The sequence below is a fragment of the Porites lutea genome, chromosome 6 (assembly GCF_958299795.1).
Source record: "Porites lutea chromosome 6, jaPorLute2.1, whole genome shotgun sequence".
Classification (NCBI taxonomy): domain Eukaryota; kingdom Metazoa; phylum Cnidaria; class Anthozoa; order Scleractinia; family Poritidae; genus Porites; species Porites lutea.
The window spans coordinates 7,883,610-7,910,185 of NC_133206.1; the positions used below are offsets into that span (position 1 = coordinate 7,883,610).

Genomic DNA, 26,576 nt, shown 5'->3' on the forward strand with positions numbered 1-26,576 from the left:
AAATGATAAAGTAACCTCTTGAAAAGAAGAAAGAAAACTGAACATTGTTATATTAATATAATTAAGTATACTTTATTACGCGTGTTACGATTTTCTTCAATAACCTTTCCTGTGCCATTAAAAACAGCGAAAACTTCCCTTGACAGATCTTTTCTTGTGTACAATGTGACCTCGAAAATGAAATATCAGATACATAAATAATGAGGTTAAGTAGTTCTCGACAAATGTTCCTTTTGTTTCTTATCGGCGTTCTACAGGACGCACCACTAAATATGATATTTGGGAAGCGTGAAGACTACTGAATCACCACAAAATTGAAAAAAACAAACAAACAAACAAACAAAAAATGTACTGAAACTCGTAAATTCATTTGTCGAATTTAGAACCCGGATTTGTAACAAAACAAAGATCTGCCTTAAGAAAAAAGTAAGCCTTCCAGAAACGAGTTGATTATGTGACATCAGGCAAGACTAGATATATTTAAGCGTTCAACAGTCGAATCGTCGTCCCTCTTGCTGGTTTTCTGTTTTCTCGTTTTCAGCCAAGTAAGCGTTCGTTTTTTCTGATCGTTTTCCTGGGATGCAGGGAAAACCTACTTTTAAGGGGTTACACTTAGACCAAATTTCCTCGGCTGGCTGCATTGTACACTCAGGGTCCACAACAACATAACAACTCATTTTTTGACGAAGAGAAAAGTTTATTTCAACAACCGAATACACTAGAGAAGAGGAGAGAGTAATAAACCTTTTCTAGTGCTCCATAAAACAGGCTGCTGGATGAGAGCAAAACAGCACGGCGAAAAGCAAATCACAAAAGTAAAATACAATGACAAAACTCTCGTTATCCTTTTCGACAGGGCGTGTTTCTCTTTAGCAGCAATCTGATAGCTGATCACGCGTGCATCTGTTAAATCTTAACAGCATATCCTTCAAGCTGTTTGCTTAGCCTGCCCGAGAAAGCTCTTTATGCACTGGCGTCCCCTTTCGCGTGCTATTCTCGCGTGATTTCTCGTGACAGCCCCAAATGGAGAGTTTGCTCGCAGATTATTTGCTGAGTTGTTATTAAAGAACCACCCTTCGTACATAAATAAAAATGATACTCCGCTGAAAATGAGGGTTAACATGCACTTAAGCGGTTATGTTTAATTGATAATTTCTTCTACAAAGTAAATAGAACTTCCCTTGAATTAAATACTTTTGTGAGCTTAACAATAATAACCAAATAAAAAGAAAAATATTTTTCTCCGAAAGCAATGTTTTGACTGCATTATGCGTCTTCACTGTTCTTCGTCAGAGTCCGAGCTCGAACCTAAAATGAAAATATAAAAGAACGATAAATAAAGAAGAAGACAATAAATCAATGCAGCGCTAAATAAGTTTTCTGCTGAATTAATTTCCTAAGCAATGTTGGTTAACCCACCATGCCAGTGTGATTTATTCCCGGGTACCCCCTATAAAAGAGACGACGCTATTCGTCAGTCGTTCCTTTTATTGGAGGTACGCCGGTACACCCTTTGAAAATGATGGGGCTATTCGTCGAAGCCTTTAGGGGTTACAATTTGTGACGTTGTCTCCACCTTAGAGTGATTTATAATGATTCAATTGCCATTATGAGCTGCAAAAGGTACCGTTATTTCGGGACATTTAAAGAGTTTGAGCCGAAAACATTTTGGAAACTATTTTTATAAATTTGTTACCGAACGGATTTTTTGAATTTGCACATCAAAAAATGACTTTCAGTCACGCCCACCGGGCTCCATTTTTAGAAATTTCCTGACGAGTTGCCCCGACATTTTTCTATGATTACCGCGAGGTTATTGTAATGTTAACACTTGGTCGGCAAGGCTCTGGACTAGGACTTGGCCAGTCCGTAATCTGTTCAAGGTCTTCAGACTTTTTTTCGCTTAAACTGAAGACCTTCAGTCTTTTTTGCTGTCAAATTAGCACTGGCGTAATCGGAAGGTTTAGGACTTCCACAATTTGGGCGGTATATCCTGTTCAGTGGGAACACCTTGTATTGAAGGCTGTCGTCATGCTAAAGCACAGGGTGTTGTATCGGTAGCGAAAAGTGAAGATAAGTCTTGTAAAGAGCGTACAAAATGACCGCTAAAGAATCAAGTAGACAAACCAAACGACGGTGACTCCTCGCGTGTAAGATTGCTGAGTTTTCTGACATTTAAGCAGACGGCGAAGAGAACAAAAGGGGAATTTCCACGGCATTAATCGTGCTGACTACACCAAGTTAAGTTAACTAGACCATGTGATCCCCAGCTAGTCCCAGACCCTTGGCAGGCAACACCACATGCTCCACTATCAGAATGCCTGCAAAACGCTTATAGCTATTCTGAAATCTATCAAATGATTGGGCTCAAACTTATGCTATTTCTAGGTTGGTTAAAAAAAACTCACCTCGGGATCTTTTCCTATCGTAGCGAACACTGAACCCTTTTGCGCTTCCACAGCCCTTGGATTTAAACTTGATGATTACATGGCGGTTCCCACCTCGAACGACAATGCGACGGCGACGTTTACTAACCCAGAAGGTCTTCCATCCATCATCATCTTCATTTAGTTTTTCAACGTCGTAGTAATAAAAGTCATCATCCACATTATCGCTTTCAAACTCGTCGTAGGGCGACGGTTCATCGTAATAGCATTTGTATCCGTAGCATCGACTGACTTTAAAGCCGTTGGTAATTTTGAGTATCTTGTAGCCGTCTGAGATTAAAAGGAAGTCACACCTGAAAAAAGGAAACAACAAAAATTGCAATTAGTCTAAATTCTTCTAAAAGAATACAAGAAAGATTAATTTATATCTTGAGCTATCTTTCGCTGCCCCCTTATGCAACAAGAGTTTTTTATTTTTTATTTTATAATTATTTTTTTAATAAAAGTACACAGCACAAGTGCAAGCTTCATAAAATATTGACTCCTGACTTGACTTAAGTTTTCCCGCATGTTACGTGCGACTTTGTGTCCTTTTCCGAACACTAGTATGTTTCAGTCTTCCAGTGGTTACGGTACTTTTGACATTCTCTTCTTTATTATATAGCTGTTAGTTAATCCGATATTGTCAGTAAAGCGATTATCCTTTAATTTTTACGAACTGTCCAATGAAAGATTAATTTGGATTGTTTTAGGTAAGACTTTCCTTTACAAATAGGCAAACTGTCCAATTTGGACCTTCTATCACTCGTAATGTGATTGCGTGTGTTTTGACCATCGGTCACGTGAAACTTACGCAAAGCACAGCGTTGGAGCAAAAGCGTTTTGCTTCGGCGATCGTTGTCGCCCGCACTCCGTAACCTTTGGTTATAACTAGTTTAATACTTACGGTGCTAGTGCGAAGTACTTAAACTGGAGGATGAGCTCTTCTTTTCGTTGAACATAAGTTGTCCATCTACAGACCGCGTATTCAGGGTACTTGTAAGGGAAATTTGGAGATTTGATGACCCCCCATGATGCTTTCAGTGGACCACCACATACTGGCAGAAAAAAAAAAAAAAAAAAAAAAGTTAGTACCATCAATGTGAGAATTCTATTCTCTTCCTTATTATATCCGTTACAAAATTACTGGTGGTCCTTGTAATCTGATTGACCTCTCAGATGAATAATTATTTCTAATTCCCACAGGTGTTCTTTGTCCTGGAAACAACAACATTTTCCACTTTTAGTCTGGTCTTGTCGTTATTATTATTATTATTATTATTATTATTATTATTATTATTATTATTATTATTATTATTATTATTACCATTATCAGTATTATCATTATCATTATTATTATTATTATTATTATTATTATTATTCGGCTTCCTTTAACTCTACACGCTGATGATTTTTTCGTATTCTGCTATTCAAGAGCGCTAATATTACTTACCTGGCGGAGGTTTAGTCGAGGGTTTGGGTGGCTGTGTGGTGAGTTCAGGTGTAGGTTTAGTGGTTGCTAGAATAAAAAATGAAAAAGGAAAAATGAAAAAAAAAAAACAATGAATATAAGAAAAAGTTGCTGCAATTAATTCAACTTTTATACAATGTTTTCCGGGAAAGAAGCAAGATATATTCAGTGTAGATAAAAAGACGAACTGCAATTTGTTGTTTGAATTTAAAAAAGCTATTTAATATCTAGGTAGTTCTCTTTATCTGTTAGAAACGTATTTGGTGTCAAAGTTTCATAGTGTAAAAACTTTCTCAGTAGCATACAGCTATAGAACTTTCAAACGAAGCCTTCTTTTCAATACTCTTTAAGAGGGCTATTTATTTTTCTCTTTCCTCGTCCGTTCCCACCTAAAGCCCGTCTCCCTTTATCAACAGCATAAATGAAATTATATGATGACTATGTTGAAGGTAAAATTAACGATTTTTTCTAAAAAAAGTTGCCCCCCTTCCTCCCCCCGTCTATGCATGGAGCTAAGAATCGCTTGCGTTCCCAGTATAAGAAAAGATGACACAGTTACAGTACAGGTTGGAGTCCAAAATGTGGAATTAATCGCCATCATGGTAATGTATCTAAAAAGGGTTCAACTAAACTAAAAGAGATCGATTTTCTAAAAAAGCCCTTTAATCTCATCATACATTAATTTCGTAATAGATTCGCGTCCAAGATATAATTAAAAAATAAATTTCTAAAAATAAATAAATAAATAAATAAATTTTCTTGGTTCAATGACTTCTTTGAGGATTTCTTCATCATTTTTTTCGAGCTAGGGGGGTGCTTAAAATTGTGGAAAATTGCAACATTATTGGATTTGAGGGTTGTTGAATGTGAACCACCACCAGACGGTGCCTCTGAACCCATTAGTGGACTAACCGGTTTATGTGTATACCATTTCTACCCTAATTTATTTCCTCCCCAAATCAACATTGTTTCTCCCGCAAAAAGCACAAGAATGCCCCCTTAACTTTTTCCCATTAAAAATATTGTTTTGCCTCTTTCCCATGAAAGAGAAATAATATTTTAGCGTTGAAAACTTACTTGGTGGTGGGATCTTGCAACAGCATTTATACAAAGGTGAGTTATAGCATCCTGTGTCTTCATAAGGGCAGTGTACTGAGTTTGATGGACAAGGAAGGTATGCATAGCTACAAGTCCCATGCGGAGAGATACACAGCGGCTTGGTGGTTGTAGTTTGAGGCGGCCTAGTCGTAGGATATGTTGTTGGTTTTACAGTGGTTACTGTCAAAAAGAATAAGTGAAATAACAATATTGAATTTAAATTAATTAATTAAATAGATTTAACTTGAACAACTTGGGCTTAAAAACAATTTAAATATCATGTAATAAAAGCGAGGACGATACGTTTTGAACGGGGAGAAAGTTTTTACCACTGCAGTACAAAGTTCTGTCGCAGAACAGTCACATTTACATTTTATATATTTTTACGTATAACTGTTATGTTTCCATGCCTGAATTTGTTTTTCAAATTATTGTTCTAGAAAAATGACAGAATGACAGGAAAGTTTACCGACAAAAATATCCAACGTGGTCTTTATGTTCGTTTTAGAACGGAAATGGATTAGACTGGAAGTAATTAACCGAGTGATTTTGAATTACCAACAATTATTCATGCTTTGTTTCACTTGCGTTATAATTCCTGTTTGCAAAAACTGAACCATTGGATTATAATTAAAAAATAAATTTCTAAAAATAAATAAATAAATTTTCTTGGTTCAATGACTTCTTTGAGAATTTTTGCATCATTTTTATCGAGCTAGGAGGGTGCTTAAAATTGTGGAAAATTGCATAATTTTGGGATTTGAGGGTTGTTGAATGTGAACCACCACCAGACGGTGCTTCAGAGCCCATTAGCAGACTAACCGGTTTATGTGTATACCATTTCTACCCTAATTTATTTCCTCCCCAAATCAACATTATTTCTCCACCAAAAAGCACAAGAATGCCCCCTTAACTTTTTACCATTACAAAATATTGTTTTGCCTCTTTCCCATGAAAGAGAAATAATATTTTAGTGTTGAAAACTTACTTGGTGGTGGGATCTTGCAACAGCATTTATACAAAGGTGAGTTATAACATCCTGTGTCTTTATGAGGGCAGTGTACTGAGTTTGATGGACAAGGAAGGTATGCATAGGTACAAGTCCCATGCGGAGAGATACACAGCGGCTTGGTGGTTGTAGTTTGAGGCGGCCTAGTCGTAGGATATGTCGTTGGTTTTACAGTGGTTACTGTTAAAAAGAATAAGTGAAATAACAATATTGAATTTAAACTAATTAATTAAATAGATTTGACTTGAACAACTTGGGCTTAAAAAAAATTTAAATATCATGTAATAAAAGCGAGGACGATACGTTTTGAATGGGGAGAAAGTTTTTACCACTGCAGTACAAAGTTCTCTCGAAGAACAGTCACATTTATATTTTATATATTTTTACGTATAACTGTTATATTTCCATGCCTGAATTTGTTTTTCAAATTATTGTTCTAGAAAAATGACAGAATGACAGGAAAGTTTACCGACAAAAATATCCAACGTGGTCTTTATGTTCGTTTTAGAACGGAAATGGATTAGACTGGAAGTAATTAACCGAGTGATTTTGAATTACCAACAATTATTCATGCTTTGTTTCACTTGCGTTATAATTCCTGTTTGCAAAAACTGAACCATTGGATTATAATTAAAAAATAAATTTCTAAAAATAAATAAATAAATTTTCTTGGTTCAATGACTTCTTTGAGAATTTTTGCATCATTTTTATCGAGCTAGGAGGGTGCTTAAAATTGTGGAAAATTGCATAATTTTGGGATTTGAGGGTTGTTGAATGTGAACCACCACCAGACGGTGCTTCAGAGCCCATTAGCAGACTAACCGGTTTATGTGTATACCATTTCTACCCTAATTTATTTCCTCCCCAAATCAACATTATTTCTCCACCAAAAAGCACAAGAATGCCCCCTTAACTTTTTACCATTACAAAATATTGTTTTGCCTCTTTCCCATGAAAGAGAAATAATATTTTAGTGTTGAAAACTTACTTGGTGGTGGGATCTTGCAACAGCATTTATACAAAGGTGAGTTATAACATCCTGTGTCTTTATGAGGGCAGTGTACTGAGTTTGATGGACAAGGAAGGTATGCATAGGTACAAGTCCCATGCGGAGAGATACACAGCGGCTTGGTGGTTGTAGTTTGAGGCGGCCTAGTCGTAGGATATGTCGTTGGTTTTACAGTGGTTACTGTTAAAAAGAATAAGTGAAATAACAATATTGAATTTAAACTAATTAATTAAATAGATTTGACTTGAACAACTTGGGCTTAAAAAAAATTTAAATATCATGTAATAAAAGCGAGGACGATACGTTTTGAATGGGGAGAAAGTTTTTACCACTGCAGTACAAAGTTCTCTCGAAGAACAGTCACATTTATATTTTATATATTTTTACGTATAACTGTTATATTTCCATGCCTGAATTTGTTTTTCAAATTATTGTTCTAGAAAAATGACAGAATGACAGGAAAGTTTACCGACAAAAATATCCAACGTGGTCTTTATGTTCGTTTTAGAACGGAAATGGATTAGACTGGAAGTAATTAACCGAGTGATTTTGAATTACCAACAATTATTCATGCTTTGTTTCACTTGCGTTATAATTCCTGTTTGCAAAAACTGAACCATTGGATTATAATTAAAAAATAAATTTCTAAAAATAAATAAATAAATTTTCTTGGTTCAATGACTTCTTTGAGAATTTTTGCATCATTTTTATCGAGCTAGGAGGGTGCTTAAAATTGTGGAAAATTGCATAATTTTGGGATTTGAGGGTTGTTGAATGTGAACCACCACCAGACGGTGCTTCAGAGCCCATTAGCAGACTAACCGGTTTATGTGTATACCATTTCTACCCTAATTTATTTCCTCCCCAAATCAACATTATTTCTCCACCAAAAAGCACAAGAATGCCCCCTTAACTTTTTACCATTACAAAATATTGTTTTGCCTCTTTCCCATGAAAGAGAAATAATATTTTAGTGTTGAAAACTTACTTGGTGGTGGGATCTTGCAACAGCATTTATACAAAGGTGAGTTATAACATCCTGTGTCTTTATGAGGGCAGTGTACTGAGTTTGATGGACAAGGAAGGTATGCATAGGTACAAGTCCCATGCGGAGAGATACACAGCGGCTTGGTGGTTGTAGTTTGAGGCGGCCTAGTCGTAGGATATGTCGTTGGTTTTACAGTGGTTACTGTTAAAAAGAATAAGTGAAATAACAATATTGAATTTAAACTAATTAATTAAATAGATTTGACTTGAACAACTTGGGCTTAAAAAAAATTTAAATATCATGTAATAAAAGCGAGGACGATACGTTTTGAATGGGGAGAAAGTTTTTACCACTGCAGTACAAAGTTCTCTCGAAGAACAGTCACATTTATATTTTATATATTTTTACGTATAACTGTTATATTTCCATGCCTGAATTTGTTTTTCAAATTATTGTTCTAGAAAAATGACAGAATGACAGGAAAGTTTACCGACAAAAATATCCAACGTGGTCTTTATGTTCGTTTTAGAACGGAAATGGATTAGACTGGAAGTAATTAACCGAGTGATTTTGAATTACCAACAATTATTCATGCTTTGTTTCACTTGCGTTATAATTCCTGTTTGCAAAAACTGAACCATTGGATTATAATTAAAAAATAAATTTCTAAAAATAAATAAATAAATTTTCTTGGTTCAATGACTTCTTTGAGAATTTTTGCATCATTTTTATCGAGCTAGGAGGGTGCTTAAAATTGTGGAAAATTGCATAATTTTGGGATTTGAGGGTTGTTGAATGTGAACCACCACCAGACGGTGCTTCAGAGCCCATTAGCAGACTAACCGGTTTATGTGTATACCATTTCTACCCTAATTTATTTCCTCCCCAAATCAACATTATTTCTCCACCAAAAAGCACAAGAATGCCCCCTTAACTTTTTACCATTACAAAATATTGTTTTGCCTCTTTCCCATGAAAGAGAAATAATATTTTAGTGTTGAAAACTTACTTGGTGGTGGGATCTTGCAACAGCATTTATACAAAGGTGAGTTATAACATCCTGTGTCTTCATAAGGGCAGTGTACTGAGTTTGATGGACAAGGAAGGTGTGCATAGGTACAAGTCCCATGCGGAGAGATACACAGCGGCTTGGTGGTTGTAGTTTGAGGCGGCCTAGTCGTAGGATATGTCGTTGGTTTTACAGTGGTTACTGTCAAAAAGAATAAGTGAAATAACAATATTGAATTTAAACTAATTAATTAAATAGATTTGACTTGAACAACTTGGGCTTAAAAAAAATTTAAATATCATGTAATAAAAGCGAGGACGATACGTTTTGAATGGGGAGAAAGTTTTTACCACTGCAGTACAAAGTTCTCTCGAAGAACAGTCACATTTATATTTTATATATTTTTACGTATAACTGTTATATTTCCATGCCTGAATTTGTTTTTCAAATTATTGTTCTAGAAAAATGACAGGATGACAGGAAAGTTTACCGACAAAAATATCCAACGTGGTCTTTATGTTCGTTTTAGAACGGAAATGGATTAGACTGGAAGTAATTAACCGAGTGATTTTGAATTACCAACAATTATTCATGCTTTGTTTCACTTTCGTTATAATTCCTATTATCAAAAACTGAATCATTGGATAATGCAATTGTAGAGCTGTGATTGGCTTAGCAATCATGGTTTATGAGCCTTTGGTATAATTACATTGATCATTATCGAAAATAGAGCGCTATGATTGGCTAGGAGCTTCGCTTTATCTCGCTATAATCACCGCGTGGTGATTATAACTTTGAAAGCTAGCAGTTTTCAAAATGGCAGCCAGATTTTTTGGTGTTTCGGAGTCGCACATTAATCAATAATCTTATTTTCTCGAATAATCATCATTCGTCTCAGTGACTATTCGCCGGTATTCACGTCACCTTCGGCGACTAATTGTTAATTATACCATGCTCTCCAAATATGATAACTGTACGCGTTTGCGCAAAATTAAAAACAAGCTGAAAATCGGTTGTTTTTATAAATAAAGTCGAGAGCAATTCTCGATATTTAATAAAACAATAATTCCACTCGCGCTTGTTGGATATGAGATGATTATAGCCAACCCAGCGTTAGGCGCCTCGTTGGCTAACTACCATCTCATATCCAACGCGCACTCATGGAATAATTGTTAGTTAAAAGAGTTCTATAAGAGAAGATGACCTATAACTGTTGTTCAGTTACAAAGAAACCTTTAGTTAACTGACAGTAACTTACCTGGCGGCAGCTTCTTACGACAACAGCAGTGATTTGTTGCAAGTTTACATCCATAATCATATTGAGGGCAGCGTTCCCAGTCTGGTGGACATGGGTCGTATTTATAGGTACAAGTTCCAACCGGATAATCACATACATTCTTCGGAGGAGGAGTTGGCGTTGTCTTGGGCTTATGTGGAGGTTTAGTAGTCACTTTATAACAAATAAGTAAAAAGTATATAAGGAAAAAAATATTTAGATGAATAAACTTAGTAACAAATGTATTACTTTCATCGCTATCAATTGCTAGAAAAACAAGCAGAATAGTTTATTAAACTTGGATACAAAGGCAAACTTCCATTTTTGTTTCTGTTTCTTGTTATTTTCTTTTTTTCCAAAAATTCTACCCTATGACCTTAAAAGAAAAACCTTTGCTTTTAAACCATTTTTGTTGTTGATTTTTTTTCCGTCGCTGGAATTTTAATTTATCTCAGTGTTTTAAACTTAATGATCATATATTACCATCAAAAATAAGGAAAATTAAAAATTTAATTTTGGTAGATGATGTTGCCCCATCTTGAACTCTCCTCTTGTAAACAAAATAATATGACAGGAATTCAAATTGGTTTTTCATGCTCTGTTTTCTCTTCATTCCCGCAAGGGAATGCAATTTGATCAGAACAGCTAAGACAACTACTTACCTGGCAACGTCTTCTTGCGGCAACAACAGTGATTTGTCTTCACTTTACATCCATAATCATATTGAGGGCAGCGTTCCCAGTCTGGTGGACATGGGTCGTATTTATAGGTACAAGTTCCAACCGGATAATCACATACATTCTTCGGAGGAGGAGTTGGCGTTGTCTTGGGCTTATGTGGAGGTTTAGTAGTCACTTTAAAACAAATAAGTGAAAAGTATATAAGAAAAAGATATTTACACGAATAAACTTAGTAACAAATGTATTAATTTCATCGTTATCAATTGATATAAAAACAAGCAGAATAGTTTATTAAACTTGAATACAAAGGCAAACTTCCATTTTTCTTTCTGTTTTTTGTTATTTTCTTTTTTTCCACAAATTCTACCCTATGACCTTGAAAGAAAAACCTTCGTTAGTAACCTTCTTTGTTGTTGATTTATTTGTCCGTCTCTAGAATTTTAATTTATCTCAGTGTTTTAAACTAAATCATCATATATTACTATAAAAAAAGGAAAATTACAATTTTAATTTTGGTAGATGATGTTTACCCCATCTTCAACTCTTCTGTTGTATAAAAGGCATTCAAATTGGTTTTTCATGCTCTGTTTTCTCTTCATTCCTGCAAAGGAATGCAATTTCATAAGAAGACCTAAGACTACTTCTTACCTGGCGGCGTCTTCTTGCGGCAACAACAGTGATTTGTCTTAACTTTACATCCATAATCATATTGAGGGCAGCGTTCCCAGTCTGGTGGACATGGATCGTATTTATAGGTACAAGTTCCAACCGGATAATCACATACATTCTTCGGAGGAGGAGTTGGCGTTGTCTTGGGCTTATGTGGAGGTTTAGTAGTCACTTTAAAACAAATAAGTGAAAAGTATATAAGAAAAAGATATTTACACGAATAAACTTAGTAACAAATGTATTAATTTCATCGTTATCAATTGATATAAAAACAAGCAGAATAGTTTATTAAACTTGAATACAAAGGCAAACTTCCATTTTTCTTTCTGTTTTTTGTTATTTTCTTTTTTTCCACAAATTCTACCCTATGACCTTGAAAGAAAAACCTTCGTTAGTAACCTTCTTTGTTGTTGATTTATTTGTCCGTCTCTAGAATTTTAATTTATCTCAGTGTTTTAAACTAAATCATCATATATTACTATAAAAAAAGGAAAATTACAATTTTAATTTTGGTAGATGATGTTTACCCCATCTTCAACTCTTCTGTTGTATAAAAGGCATTCAAATTGGTTTTTCATGCTCTGTTTTCTCTTCATTCCTGCAAAGGAATGCAATTTCATAAGAAGACCTAAGACTACTTCTTACCTGGCGGCGTCTTCTTGCGGCAACAACAGTGATTTGTCTTAACTTTACATCCATAATCATATTGAGGGCAGCGTTCCCAGTCTGGTGGACATGGATCGTATTTATAGGTACAAGTTCCAACCGGATAATCACATACATTCTTCGGAGGAGGAGTTGGCGTTGTCTTGGGCTTATGTGGAGGTTTAGTAGTCACTTTAAAACAAATAAGTGAAAAGTATATAAGAAAAAGATATTTACACGAATAAACTTAGTAACAAATGTATTAATTTCATCGTTATCAATTGATATAAAAACAAGCAGAATAGTTTATTAAACTTGAATACAAAGGCAAACTTCCATTTTTCTTTCTGTTTTTTGTTATTTTCTTTTTTTCCACAAATTCTACCCTATGACCTTGAAAGAAAAACCTTCGTTAGTAACCTTCTTTGTTGTTGATTTATTTGTCCGTCTCTAGAATTTTAATTTATCTCAGTGTTTTAAACTAAATCATCATATATTACTATAAAAAAAGGAAAATTACAATTTTAATTTTGGTAGATGATGTTTACCCCATCTTCAACTCTTCTGTTGTATAAAAGGCATTCAAATTGGTTTTTCATGCTCTGTTTTCTCTTCATTCCTGCAAAGGAATGCAATTTCATAAGAAGACCTAAGACTACTTCTTACCTGGCGGCGTCTTCTTGCGGCAACAACAGTGATTTGTCTTCACCTTACATCCATAATCATATTGAGGGCAGCGTTCCCAGTCTGGTGGACATGGGTCGTACTTATACGTACAAGTTCCGACCGGATAATCGCATACATTCTTCGGAGGAGGAGTTGGCGTTGTCTTGGGCTTATGTGGAGGTTTAGTAGTCACTTTATAACAAATAAGTAAAAAGTATATAAGGAAAAAACATTTGGATGAATAAACTTAGTAACAAACGTATTAATTTTATCGTTATCAATTGCTTGAAAAACGAGCAGAATAGTTTATTAAACTTGGATACAAAGGCAAAATTCCATTTTTGTTTTTATTTTGTCTTTGTTTCCCTTATTTCCACATATTTAACCCAATCACCTTTTGCTTTGTAACCTTCTTTGTTGTTATCTTTTTGTCTGTTGCTAAAATTTGAATTTATCTTAGTATTTTAAACCTAATCATCATATATTACTGTACAAATGGAACATGAAAATTTTTAATTTTGGTAGATGATGTTGCCCCATCTTCAACTCTTCTTTTTGCATAAAAATGACATGGCAAGCATTTAAATTGGTTTTTCATGCTTTGTATTTTTTTCACTCCTGCAAAGGAATGCAATTTGATAAGAAGAGCTAAGACAACTACTTACCTGGCGGCGTCTTCTTGCGGCAACAACAGTGATTTGTCTTAACTTTACATCCATAATCATATTGAGGGCAGCGTTCCCAGTCTGGTGGACATGGATCGTATTTATAGGTACAAGTTCCAACCGGATAATCGCATACATTCTTCGGAGGAGGAGTTGGCGTTGTCTTGGGCTTATGCGGAGGTTTAGTAGTCACTTTATAACAAATAAATGAAAAGTATATAAGAAAAAGATATTTACACGAATAAACTTAGTAACAAATCTATCAATTTCATCGTAATCAATTGATATAAAAACAAGCAGAATAGTTTATTAAACTTCGATATAAAGGCAAACTTTCATTATTCTTTCTGTTTTTTGTTATTTTCGTTTTTTCCACAAATTCCACCCTATGACCTTTAAAGAAAAACCTTTGTTAGTAACCTTCTTTGTTGTTGATTTTTAGTACGTCTCTAGAATTTTAATTTATCTCAGTGTTTTAAACTAAATCATCATATATTACTATAAAAAAAGGAAAATTAAAATTGTAATTTTGGTAGATGATGTTTGCCCCATCTTCATCTCTTCTGTTATATAAAAATGACATGACAGGCATTCAAATTAGTTTTTCATACTCCGTTTTCTCTTCACTCCCAAAAAGGAATGCAATTTCATAAGAAGACCTAAGACTACTTCTTACCTGGCGGCGTCTTCTTGCGGCAACAACAGTGATTTGTCTTAACTTTACATCCATAATCATATTGAGGGCAGCGTTCCCAGTCTGGTGGACATGGGTCGTATTTATAGGTACAAGTTCCAACCGGATAATCACATACATTCTTCGGAGGAGGAGTTGGCGTTGTCTTGGGCTTATGTGGAGGTTTAGTAGTCACTTTAAAACAAATAAGTGAAAAGTATATAAGAAAAAGATATTTACACGAATAAACTTAGTAACAAATGTATTAATTTCATCGTTATCAATTGATATAAAAACAAGCAGAATAGTTTATTAAACTTGAATACAAAGGCAAACTTCCATTTTTCTTTCTGTTTTTTGTTATTTTCTTTTTTTCCACAAATTCTACCCTATGACCTTGAAAGAAAAACCTTCGTTAGTAACCTTCTTTGTTGTTGATTTATTTGTCCGTCTCTAGAATTTTAATTTATCTCAGTGTTTTAAACTAAATCATCATATATTACTATAAAAAAAGGAAAATTACAATTTTAATTTTGGTAGATGATGTTTACCCCATCTTCAACTCTTCTGTTGTATAAAAGGCATTCAAATTGGTTTTTCATGCTCTGTTTTCTCTTCATTCCTGCAAAGGAATGCAATTTCATAAGAAGACCTAAGACTACTTCTTACCTGGCGGCGTCTTCTTGCGGCAACAACAGTGATTTGTCTTCACTTTACATCCATAATCATATTGAGGGCAGCGTTCCCAGTTTGGTGGACATGGATCGTACTTATAGGTACAAGTTCCAACCGGATAATCGCATACATTCTTCGGAGGAGGAGTTGGCGTTGTCTTGGGCTTATGTGGAGGTTTAGTAGTCACTTTATAACAAATAAGTAAAAAGTATATAAGGAAAAAAAAACATTTAGATGAATAAACTTACTAACAAACGTATTAATTTCATCGTTATCAATTGCTATAAAAACGAGCAGAATAGTTTATTAAACTTGGATACAAAGGGAAACTCCCAGTTTTGTTATTGTTTTGTTTTTCTTTCCCTTTTTTTACAAATTCTACCCTATAACCTTTCAAGAAAAACTTTTGCTTTGTAACCTTCTTTGATGTTGATTTTTGTCCGTTGCTGAAATTTGAATTTATCTCAGTGTTTTAAACTTAATCATCATATATTACTATAAAAAAAGGAACATGAAAATTTTTAATTTTGGTAGATGATGTTGCCCCATCTTCAACTCTTCTTTTGTATAAAAATGACATGACAAGCATTCAAATTGGTTTTTCATGCTTTGTATTCTCTTCCCTCCCGCAAAGGAATGCAATTTGATAAGAAGAGCTAAGACAACTACTTACCTGGCGGCGTCTTCTTGCGGCAACAACAGTGATTTGTCTTAACTTTACATCCATAATCATATTGAGGGCAGCGTTCCCAGTCTGGTGGACATGGATCGTATTTATAGGTACAAGTTCCAACCGGATAATCACATACATTCTTCGAAGAAGGAGTTGGCGTTGTCTTGGGCTTATGTGGAGGTTTAGTAGTCACTTTATAACAAATAAGTAAAAAGTATATAAGGAAAAAAAAACATTTAGATGAATAAACTTAGTAACAAATGTATCAATTTCATCGTTATCAATTGATATAAAAACAAGCAGAATAGTTTATTAAACTTCGATATAAAGGCAAACTTTCATTATTCTTTCTGTTTTTTGTTATTTTCGTTTTTTCCACAAATTCCACCCTATGACCTTTAAAGAAAAACCTTTGTCAGTAACCTTCTTTGTTGTTGATTTTTAGTACGTCTCTAGAATTTTAATTTATCTCAGTGTTTTAAACTAAATCATCATATATTACTATAAAAAAAGGAAAATTAAAATTGTAATTTTGGTAGATGATGTTTGCCCCATCTTCATCTCTTCTGTTATATAAAAATGACATGACAGGCATTCAAATTAGTTTTTCATACTCCGTTTTCTCTTCACTCCCAAAAAGGAATGCAATTTCATAAGAAGACCTAAGACTACTTCTTACCTGGCGGCGTCTTCTTGCGGCAACAACAGTGATTTGTCTTCACTTTACATCCATAATCATATTGAGGGCAGCGTTCCCAGTTTGGTGGACATGGATCGTACTTATAGGTACAAGTTCCAACCGGATAATCGCATACATTCTTCGGAGGAGGAGTTGGCGTTGTCTTGGGCTTATGTGGAGGTTTAGTAGTCACTTTATAACAAATAAGTAAAAAGTATATAAGGAAAAAAAAACATTTAGATGAATAAACTTACTAACAAACGTATTAATTTCATCGTTATCAATTGCTATAAAAACGAGCAGAATAGTTTATTAAACTTGGATACAAAGGGAAACTCCCAGTTTTGTTATTGTTTTGTTTTTCTTTCCCTTTTTTTACAAATTCTACCCTATAACCTTTCAAGAAAAACTTTTGCTTTGTAACCTTCTTTGATGTTGATTTTTGTCCGTTGCTGAAATTTGAATTTATCTCAGTGTTTTAAACTTAATCATCATATATTACTATAAAAAAAGGAACATGAAAATTTTTAATTTTGGTAGATGATGTTGCCCCATCTTCAACTCTTCTTTTGTATAAAAATGACATGACAAGCATTCAAATTGGTTTTTCATGCTTTGTATTCTCTTCCCTCCCGCAAAGGAATGCAATTTGATAAGAAGAGCTAAGACAACTACTTACCTGGCGGCGTCTTCTTGCGGCAACAACAGTGATTTGTCTTAACTTTACATCCATAATCATATTGAGGGCAGCGTTCCCAGTCTGGTGGACATGGATCGTATTTATAGGTACAAGTTCCAACCGGATAATCACATACATTCTTCGAAGAAGGAGTTGGCGTTGTCTTGGGCTTATGTGGAGGTTTAGTAGTCACTTTATAACAAATAAGTAAAAAGTATATAAGGAAAAAAAAACATTTGGATGAATAAACTTAGTAACAAACGTATTAATTTCATCGTTATCAATTGCTAGAAAAACGAGCAGAATAGTTTATTAAACTTGGATACAAAGGCAAACTCCCAGTTTTGTTTTTGTTTTTTTTTTTTTTTACCTTTTTTCACAAATTCTACCCTATAACCTTTAAAGAAAAACTTTTGCTTTGCAACCTTCTTTGTTGTTGTTTTTTTCTCCGTTGCTGAAATTTGAATTTATCTCAGTGTTTTAAACTTAATCATCATAATTACATTACTATAAAAAAAGGAAGATGAAAATTTTTAATTTTGGTAGATGATGTTGCCCCATCTTCAACTCTTCTGTTGTATAAAAATGACATGACAGGCATTCAAATTGGTTTTTCATGCTCTGTTTTCTCTTCATTCCCGCAAAGGAATGTAATTTCATAAGAAGAGCTAAGACAACTACTTACCTGGCGGCGTCTTCTTGCGGCAACAACAGTGATTTGTCTTAACTTTACATCCATAATCATATTGAGGGCAGCGTTCCCAGTCTGGTGGACATGGATCGTATTTATAGGTACAAGTTCCAACCGGATAATCGCATACATTCTTCGGAGGAGGAGTTGGCGTTGTCTTGGGCTTATGTGGAGGTTTAGTAGTCACTTTATAACATATAAATGAAAAGTATATAAGAAAAAGATATTTACACGAATAAACTTAGTAACAAATGTATCAATTTCATCGTTATCAATTGATATAAAAACAAGCAGAATAGTTTATTAAACTTCGATATAAAGGCAAACTTTCATTATTCTTTCTGTTTTTTGTTATTTTCGTTTTTTCCACAAATTCCACCCTATGACCTTTAAAGAAAAACCTTTGTCAGTAACCTTCTTTGTTGTTGATTTTTAGTACGTCTCTAGAATTTTAATTTATCTCAGTGTTTTAAACTAAATCATCATATATTACTATAAAAAAAGGAAAATTAAAATTGTAATTTTGGTAGATGATGTTTGCCCCATCTTCATCTCTTCTGTTATATAAAAATGACATGACAGGCATTCAAATTAGTTTTTCATACTCCGTTTTCTCTTCACTCCCAAAAAGGAATGCAATTTCATAAGAAGACCTAAGACTACTTCTTACCTGGCGGCGTCTTCTTGCGGCAACAACAGTGATTTGTCTTCACTTTACATCCATAATCATATTGAGGGCAGCGTTCCCAGTTTGGTGGACATGGATCGTACTTATAGGTACAAGTTCCAACCGGATAATCGCATACATTCTTCGGAGGAGGAGTTGGCGTTGTCTTGGGCTTATGTGGAGGTTTAGTAGTCACTTTATAACAAATAAGTAAAAAGTATATAAGGAAAAAAAAAACATTTAGATGAATAAACTTAGTAACAAACGTATTAATTTCATCGTTATCAATTGCTTGAAAAACGAGCAGAATAGTTTATTAAACTTGGATACAAAGGCAAACTTCCATTTTTGTTTTTATTTTGTCTTTGTTTCCCTTATTTCCACATATTTTACTCAATCACCTTTTGCTTTGTAACCTTCTTTGTTGTTATCTTTTTGTCTGTTGCTGAAATTTGAATTTATCTTAGTATTTTAAACTTAATCATCATATATTACTGTACAAATGGAACATGAAAATTTTTAATTTTGGTAGATGATGTTGCCCCATCTTCAACTCTTCTTTTTGCATAAAAATGACATGGCAAGCATTTAAATTGGTTTTTCATGCTTTGTATTTTCTTCACTCCTGCAAAGGAATGCAATTTGATAAGAAGAGCTAAGACAACTACTTACCTGGCGGCGTCTTCTTGCGGCAACAACAGTGATTTGTCTTAACTTTACATCCATAATCATATTGAGGGCAGCGTTCCCAGTCTGGTGGACATGGGTCGTATTTATAGGTACAAGTTCCAACCGGATAATCGCATACATTCTTCGGAGGAGGAGTTGGCGTTGTCTTGGGCTTATGTGGAGGTTTAGTAGTCACTTTAAAACAAATAAGTGCAAAGCATATAAGGAAAAACTCTTTACCTTAATAAATTTAGAAACAAATTATTAATTTCATAGTTATCAATTGCTTGAAAAACGAGCAGAATAGTTTATTAAACTTGGATACAAAGGCAAACTTCCATTTTTGTTTTTATTTTGTCTTTGTTTCCCTTATTTCCACATATTTTACCCAATCACCTTTTGCTTTTTAACCTTCTTTGTTGTTATCTTTTTGTCTGTTGTTGAAATTTGAATTTATCTTAGTATTTTAAACTTAATCATCATATATTACTGTAAAAAAAGGAACATGAAAATTTTTAATTTTGGTAGATGATGTTGCCCCATCTTCAACTCTTCTTTTTGCATAAAAATGACATGGCAAGCATTCAAATTGGTTTTTCATGCTTTGTATGTTCTTCACTCCTGCAAAGGAATGCAATTTGATCAGAACAGCTAAGACAACTACTTACCTGGCGGCGTCTTCTTGCGGCAACAACAGTGATTTGTCTTAACTTTACATCCATAATCATATTGAGGGCAGCGTTCCCAGTTTGGTGGACATGGGTCGTACTTATAGGTACAAGTTCCAACCGGATAATCACATACATTTTTCGGAGGAGGAGTTGGCGTTGTCTTGGGCTTATGTGGAGGTTTGGTAGTCACTTTATAACAAATAAGTGAAAAGCATATAAGGAAAAACTCTTTACCTCAATAAATTTAGGAACAAATTATTAATTTCATTGTTATCAACTGCTAGAAAAACGAGCAGAATACTTTTATTAAACTTGGACACAAAGGGAAACTCCCAGTTTTGTTTTTGTTTTGTTTTTCTTTCCCTTTTTTCCACAAATTCTACACTATGACCTTTAAAGAAAAACTTTTGCTTTGCAACCTTCTTTGTTGTTGTTTCTTTGTCCGTTGCTGAAATTTGAATTTATCTCAGTGTTTTAAACCTAATCATCATATATTACTATAAAAAAAGGAACATGAAAAGTTTTAATTTTGAAAGATCATGTTGCCCCATCTTCAACTCTTCTGTTGTATAAAAGGCATTCAAATTGGTTTTTCATGTTCTGTTTTCTCTTCATTCCCGCAAAGGAATGCCATTATTTTCATAAGAAGAGCTAAGACAACTACTTACCTGGCGGCGTCTTCTTGCGGCAACAACAGTGATTTGTCTTAACTTTACATCCATGATCATACTGAGGGCAGCGTTCCCAGTTTGGTGGGCATGGGTCGTACTTATAGGTACAAGTTCCAACCGGATAATCGCATACATTCTTCGGAGGAGGAGGTGGCGTTGTCTTGGGCTTATGTGGAGGTTTGGTAGTCACTTTATAACAAATAAGTAAAAAGTATATAAGGAAGAAACATTTAGATGAATAAACTTAGTAACAAACGTATTAATTTCATCGTTATCAATTGCTACAAAAACGAGCAGAATAATTTATTAAACTTGGATACAAAGGCAAACTTCCATTTTTGTTTCTGTTTCTTGTTATTTTTTTTTTTCCACAAATTCTACCCTATGACCTTTAAAGAAAAACCTTTGTTAGTAACCTTCTTTGTTCTTGATTTTTTGTCCATCGCTGGAATTTTCATTTATCTCAGTGTAACAAAAGTATTAATTTTATCGTTATTAATTGCTAGAAAAACAAGCAGAATAGTGTATTAAATTTGGATACAAAGAATTAAAATTTTAATGTTGGTAGATGATGTTGCCCAACTTTTAACTCTTCTTTTGTAAAATAAATGGCATAAAAAGCATTCAGTTTGGTTTTTCATGCTTTGTATTCTCAAGGGAATGCAGTTTGATAAGAAAAGCTAAAGTACCACTTACCTGGCGGCGTCTTCTTGCGGCAACAACAGTGATTTGTTGCAAGTTTACATCCAGAATCATATTGAGGGCAGCGTTCCCAATCGGGTGGACATTTATCGTACTTGTAGGTACAAGTTCCAAGCGGCCAATCGCATACATTCTTCGGAGGATGAGGTGGCTTTGTCGTGGGTTTAGGTGTAGGTTTTGTAGTTGCTTTCACAAAAATAAATGAAACGACAATAATCAGATTAAGAAAATTAGGCATGTCTCTTTTCAATTACAATGAAATATTCTGTGGTTGGTGTCAATAACTTACTTGGTGGAGGAGTCTTGTGGTAGCAGCAGCAGCGATTTGTTTTATGTTTACATCCTTTGTCATTGCCAGGGCAGGGTATGGTGCCTGCTGGGCAGGGATCTTTATAGTACGAGCAATACCCAGTTGGCCAGTCACACCCGTATGGTTTAGGTGTAGGTTTTGTAGTTGCTTTCGCAAAAATAAATGAAACAACAATAATCAGATTAAGGAAATTCGGCATGTCTCTTTTCAATTACAATGAAATATTCTGTGGTTGGTGTCAATAACTTACTTGGTGGAGGAGTCTTGTGGTAGCAGCAGCAGCGATTTGTTTTATGTTTACATCCTTTGTCGTTGCCAGGGCAGGGTATGGTGCCTGCTGGGCACGGATCTTTATAGTACGAGCAATACCCAGTTGGCCAGTCACACCCGTATGGTTTAGGTGTAGGTTTTGCAGTTGCTTTCGCAAAAATAAATGAAACAACAATAATCAGATTAAGAAAATTAGGCATGTCTCTTTTCAATTACAATGAAATATTCTGTGGTTGGTGTCAATAACTTACTTGGTGGAAGAGTCTTGTGGTAGCAGCAGCAGCGATTTGTTTTATGTTTACATCCTTTGTCGTTGCCAGGGCAGGGTACGGTGCCTGGTGGGCAGGGATCTTTATAGTACGAGCAAGACCCAATCGGCCAGTCACACCCGTATGGATGAGGAGGTTTTGTTGAAGGTTTAGGTGGCTTCGTCGTTGGTTGAGGAGTAGGCTTAGTAGTTACTGTGAATCAATAAATAATCAGAGGAAAGTCAAATTAAGATGAAATGATATCTAACAAAAGAAACTAATAGAAGAGGAAAGTACGTCAAATTTAGGTTTTGGTGAATGTTTAGTAGTCACTTTGAAGCAATTGCAATTAGAGAGAAAGAGAGAAATGTCAAATTTAAAACTTTGGAAAAAATTTAAAAGGTAGTCAGACTGGAAATTCATTATTAATTTAAATGTTCTGATACCATAAACGGATACTGGAGAGTGTTTGATTTTCTAAAACGTTACTTTTGAGTTGTTTGATCAGCTTGAAATTCATCGTGTGTGTGAAAAAATATTGGGAAGAACTAGAGGTCATTCAATATTTGTTTTTGAGTTCTGCAAGAGTATCTCTTGTGTTCGTTGTTTAAGAAAAAGTGACAGAGGACACTTCGTTTTAATTTCAGCTCGCTTTGATCCAAAAATGTTGATGACCGATCCCAGTATGACTCCATGTAACTAATTCAATAACGTAAACAGAAACTTTTTCAGCCCGCCGAGCTATAATTTTTCAGCATGCAATTTTGTGTATTCCCATCCGAGATAAGTTGCAGCTAGTTGCATAAATTATTTTTCATTAGGTCTGTCTTACTAGTTTCTAGTAGTTTTTAGTAGTTTTTTAAGTAGTTTTTCTAGTAGTTTCTACTTCAAATCCACCGCTTTTATGTTTGGGCGGGCTACGAGAAGAAAGCCATGTCTGTTTAAGTTATGACTGAAATATTCTGCTTCATGTATACGTACTGGTTAGTGTCAATAACTTACTTGGTGGAGGAGTCTTGTGGTAGCAGCAGCAGCGATTTGTTTTATGTTTACATCCTTTGTTGCGGCCAGGGCAGGGTATGGTGCCTGGTGGGCACGGTTCTTTATAGTACGAGCAAGACCCAATTGGATAGTCACACGCGTATGGATGAGGGGGTTTTGTTGAAGGTTTAGGTGTCTTCGTCGTTGTTTTAGGAGTAGGCTTCGTTGTAGGAGGAGTCTTGTGGTTGCAGCAGCAGCGATTTGTTTTATGTTTACATCCTTTGTCACGGCCAGGGCAGGGTATGGTGCCTGGTGGGCACGGATCTTTATAGTACGAGCAAGACCCAACCGGATAGTCACACACGTATGGATGAGGAGGTTTTGTTGAAGGTTTAGGTGGCTTAGTCGTTGGTTGAGGAGTAGGCTTCGTTGTAGGCTCAGTAGTTGCTTTAAAACAATTAAATGATAGGAGATATCAGATCATGAACTTAGATAAAATTATACAATTCTGACCCCAGTTTTATCCCCAGAGGAAAACCCTATCCGCTGGATTAATCTCTTTTCAGGGTGCATGGTTCCCCCAACACTTATTTACTCGGATAGAGATTTACCCGGTGGCTTCAGCGCTATATTCAACGTTTAAACACTGAGCTGGGGCCTAACAAATTGAAGATTTTAATAGCAGTAGCAGTAATTTAACTTCAACGTGATGTCAAAAGTATCATGCGGGGTGGAGAGAAGGAATATATTAGGCTTTTATCTTTTTTTCCTTAAGTTCTCCAGGTATTTGATGCCTTTATATACGTTGTCAACAATCCAGTTGTATAAGTTTCCGGAAAAAAAAGGGTTTCGGCAGTGCTTTCGACACATAGCATTATAAGTGTCTGTTACTGATTTGCTATTTTTCAAATTTTCTTCCACACTGACTGTCTATGTTTTTAACTTTTCACTAAACATGTTAAAAATAAATTCTCTCTCAACTTTGAAATACCACCAGTCCTTGGTTTAAAAAAATTACCAGATTCTCTTTGAGGGCGCGTATTTGTAGTATAAGAAACCAAGCATGCTTGAATAAATTTCAGCACGTTTCAGCACCACAGATAAAAACGAAACTGTTGATCGGGGCTATTTCCAAACCCCAAATTTCTCCCAATGCATTTCTTTGTATATTTCAACCAAAGTGATATTCATTTCATCTTGTTTGACATTAGTTTGCACATTTTAACAACAAAATAACAGTTTTTCTCGTAAAGTGATCAGCGTGATTTAGTTTATGTGACTGATACAATATGATCAGATAAAAATGTCTAAATTTTTATACTTACTGCTAGTTGTTAACAACTTACTTGGTGGGAACCTGTAGCAACAGCAGTGATTTGTCTTACTACACCCTTTGTCATTGTGTGGGCAGCGTATCATGTTTGGTGGGCAAGGATGCAAGTAGTACCCACATTTTCCAAATGGCCAGTCGCACGCATATGGGTGAGGCGGCTTCGTCGTTGGTAAGGGCAGCGTCGTCGTGGGTTCAGGCGGCGTTGTTGTAGGTTCAGATGTCGTCGTTGGTTTAGGAGTGGGTTTAGTGGTTACTTAAAAGCAATTAAATGAGAAAAATCAAATCTACGCAAAATTATTTTAATTCATGGAAGTAATAGAAGTCAGTGGAAATTCAACTTAATTAAGATTCAGGCAAAGGTTTGGATTTACTATGAAGCAATTTTAATTTAATTTGAATTTTAAAATGGTAATAGAAATGAATAGATTTTGATTAAATTGATAAAGATAAGTACTAATAAATTAAGGCCTGTTAACATGGGGGTGGGGGACCCAGGTAGGTGAGGTAACACGTGGGGTAACCCACCTGTTCATATTTAATTTGATCACGTTTACATGGTGACCCACCACATGTCACCCCACGTATCTGGGGTCCCCCACCTCCATGTAAACAGGCCCTAAAAGTGGTTATGCACTTTTGTCACCGTTGTGATTATATAAATGAGCAAATTTAAATAATTAGCCTTTATCTGGCTCTCTCAATCCAGAGATTTGTCCAGATCTTTTGAACATGTTGTGTTGAATATTGTCATGCAGGGTTCTTTCACGTTACCAGCAAAAATCAACGCCACTGTTTTGACCACTTTATTTCAATAACTCACCCAATGCCTTGTTACAACAGCAGTAGTTTGTCTTCAAATTGCATCCTTTGTCATTGGCAGGGCACCGTACTGTGCCGTGTGGGCAGGGATCCTTGTAGAACTGACAAGATCCTACTGGCCAGTCACAACTTTGATAAGCTGAGAGAAAGAAAACATAAAAATGTGATAAGCCAAACCAAATAGACATAATCTTTAAATTTAATCTTTCCAGGATGAGTTCTGAACTGATGTTCATTGTTAATAATTAACAATGAACATCAGTTCAGAACTCATCCTGGAAAGACCGCATGTGTAGATCTATAATATATAGAAGCTAAATTCTCAATAATTACATCACTTTGGTATATTAGGGTCGCCAACAAACTGATGCCACTACTTATCGGTCTGTCATACTTTTGCACTGTTTTGCACGAGTGCAGTTTATTTCTTTTATTTTTCTTCCCTAGTTTTTTATTTGTAGTTGCATCTGTGTTTTCTTAATGCAACTTTGTTCCTGCTGTCTCCCAAAAGTGGGAACAAGTAGTTTGATTTCGCAAATCCCTATTTATTGGAGAATTTTCCCCATTTTTAAAATCTTTTCAGTCATAAAAGCTTCGTTCAGCATTAAGCCAAACTAAGTTAGTTTCCTCACTAGAACTGGAACCTGTATAGCCTACTAATTCTGCAAGCTGCAATTTTTGAATTTTTAAGCTCAACTTCGTTCTTGGGCAAGGTGCAAAGATGATGGTCTTGATTAGTATATTTTTTAGAACTAGAAAGCAGGGAATATTTGGCCTGCTCCGCCGCGTCGCGTACAATGCCCGGTCACATCCGGGAATTCAACAGGCTAGAGCCGCATTCGAGCCACGATTTGGTCTTTAAGATATGGCGAAATAGTAAGACTGAAGCGACTTTGGGGGTTTTCTGTCTCTGATTGTGAGTTGCTCGTAACCAATTCTTAACGGGTACCACCGGAATATAAATATCGAGAAACATCAAATTTAAGATCTTACCTTCGGTTAATGCCAGCTAATCGGATTTCACTGTTTTGTTTGTTTGTTTGTTTTTTTTGCTTTAAATACGAACCAAAAATTCGCCATTTTTGTATGGATTTTCGCGTGCGTAGATTTTCACGGAAAGATTAAAACAAAAGTTAGCAGAAATTGCGAAGGGTACCACTTGAAATCGTGACATCTCTTGTCTGCCTTTAAACCACCAAAGTCTTTTAAACCATGGAATACGATACGAATACGATTTGTTTTCCTTTGAATTTGACCTGAACTCGTGATGGGTAGACAGCGCGAAGAAAACTTCCAGAAAACGTCTTGGAAAGCCAAAAAACATTTTCTTCGCGACTCCGTCCGCCATCTTTGTTATTTTTCAAACTTGTTTCCAGTCCTCTTTGACCGTCTAGTTCTTTTTGCTTCGTGTATGCTTCATTTAGAACTGTCACGGCAAAAAGACAACACACTAACCCCAACCCGGACGGGAAATTTTTTGTTGACCTCCGTGGACTGGGAATTCTACGCGATGGGCCAAGAAATAGACTTTGAAATCCGCGAACACGACGTTTC

The 26,576-nt window shown here is 35.2% G+C and overlaps 2 protein-coding genes and 2 long non-coding RNA genes across 4 annotated transcripts; all 4 read right to left on the bottom strand.

Annotated features, from left to right (window-relative positions):
• Positions 1 to 629: 629 nt before the first annotated feature.
• LOC140941836 (uncharacterized) lies at positions 630 to 13,000 on the bottom strand. Its single transcript, XM_073390843.1, has 14 exons — positions 12,995 to 13,000; positions 12,281 to 12,449; positions 11,615 to 11,806; positions 10,949 to 11,140; positions 10,269 to 10,460; positions 9,011 to 9,211; positions 8,002 to 8,202; positions 6,993 to 7,193; positions 5,984 to 6,184; positions 4,975 to 5,175; positions 3,880 to 3,945; positions 3,334 to 3,484; positions 2,409 to 2,740; positions 630 to 1,308 (listed from the first exon to the last, which is right to left on the bottom strand). Exons 1-14 carry the CDS (start codon positions 12,998 to 13,000, stop codon positions 1,277 to 1,279), a joined length of 2,337 nt encoding a protein of 778 aa, XP_073246944.1. The 3' UTR covers positions 630 to 1,276.
• Positions 13,001 to 13,072: 72 nt separating this feature from the next.
• Positions 13,073 to 14,450, bottom strand: LOC140941097 (uncharacterized). The gene is made up of 3 exons (XR_012166419.1): positions 14,288 to 14,450; positions 13,612 to 13,803; positions 13,073 to 13,138 (listed from the first exon to the last, which is right to left on the bottom strand). It is a non-coding gene; the product is annotated as an uncharacterized lncRNA (long non-coding RNA).
• A 3,907-nt stretch (positions 14,451 to 18,357) lies between these two features.
• LOC140941098 (uncharacterized) lies at positions 18,358 to 19,823 on the bottom strand. Its single transcript, XR_012166420.1, has 3 exons — positions 19,686 to 19,823; positions 19,021 to 19,212; positions 18,358 to 18,543 (listed from the first exon to the last, which is right to left on the bottom strand). It is a non-coding gene; the product is annotated as an uncharacterized lncRNA (long non-coding RNA).
• A 345-nt stretch (positions 19,824 to 20,168) lies between these two features.
• Positions 20,169 to 26,370, bottom strand: LOC140941837 (uncharacterized). The gene is made up of 10 exons (XM_073390844.1): positions 26,244 to 26,370; positions 25,024 to 25,161; positions 24,217 to 24,456; positions 22,892 to 23,317; positions 21,893 to 22,102; positions 21,622 to 21,789; positions 21,351 to 21,518; positions 21,056 to 21,247; positions 20,357 to 20,548; positions 20,169 to 20,185 (listed from the first exon to the last, which is right to left on the bottom strand). Exons 1-10 carry the CDS (start codon positions 26,368 to 26,370, stop codon positions 20,169 to 20,171), a joined length of 1,878 nt encoding a protein of 625 aa, XP_073246945.1.
• Between the last annotated feature and the right edge of the window lie 206 nt (positions 26,371 to 26,576).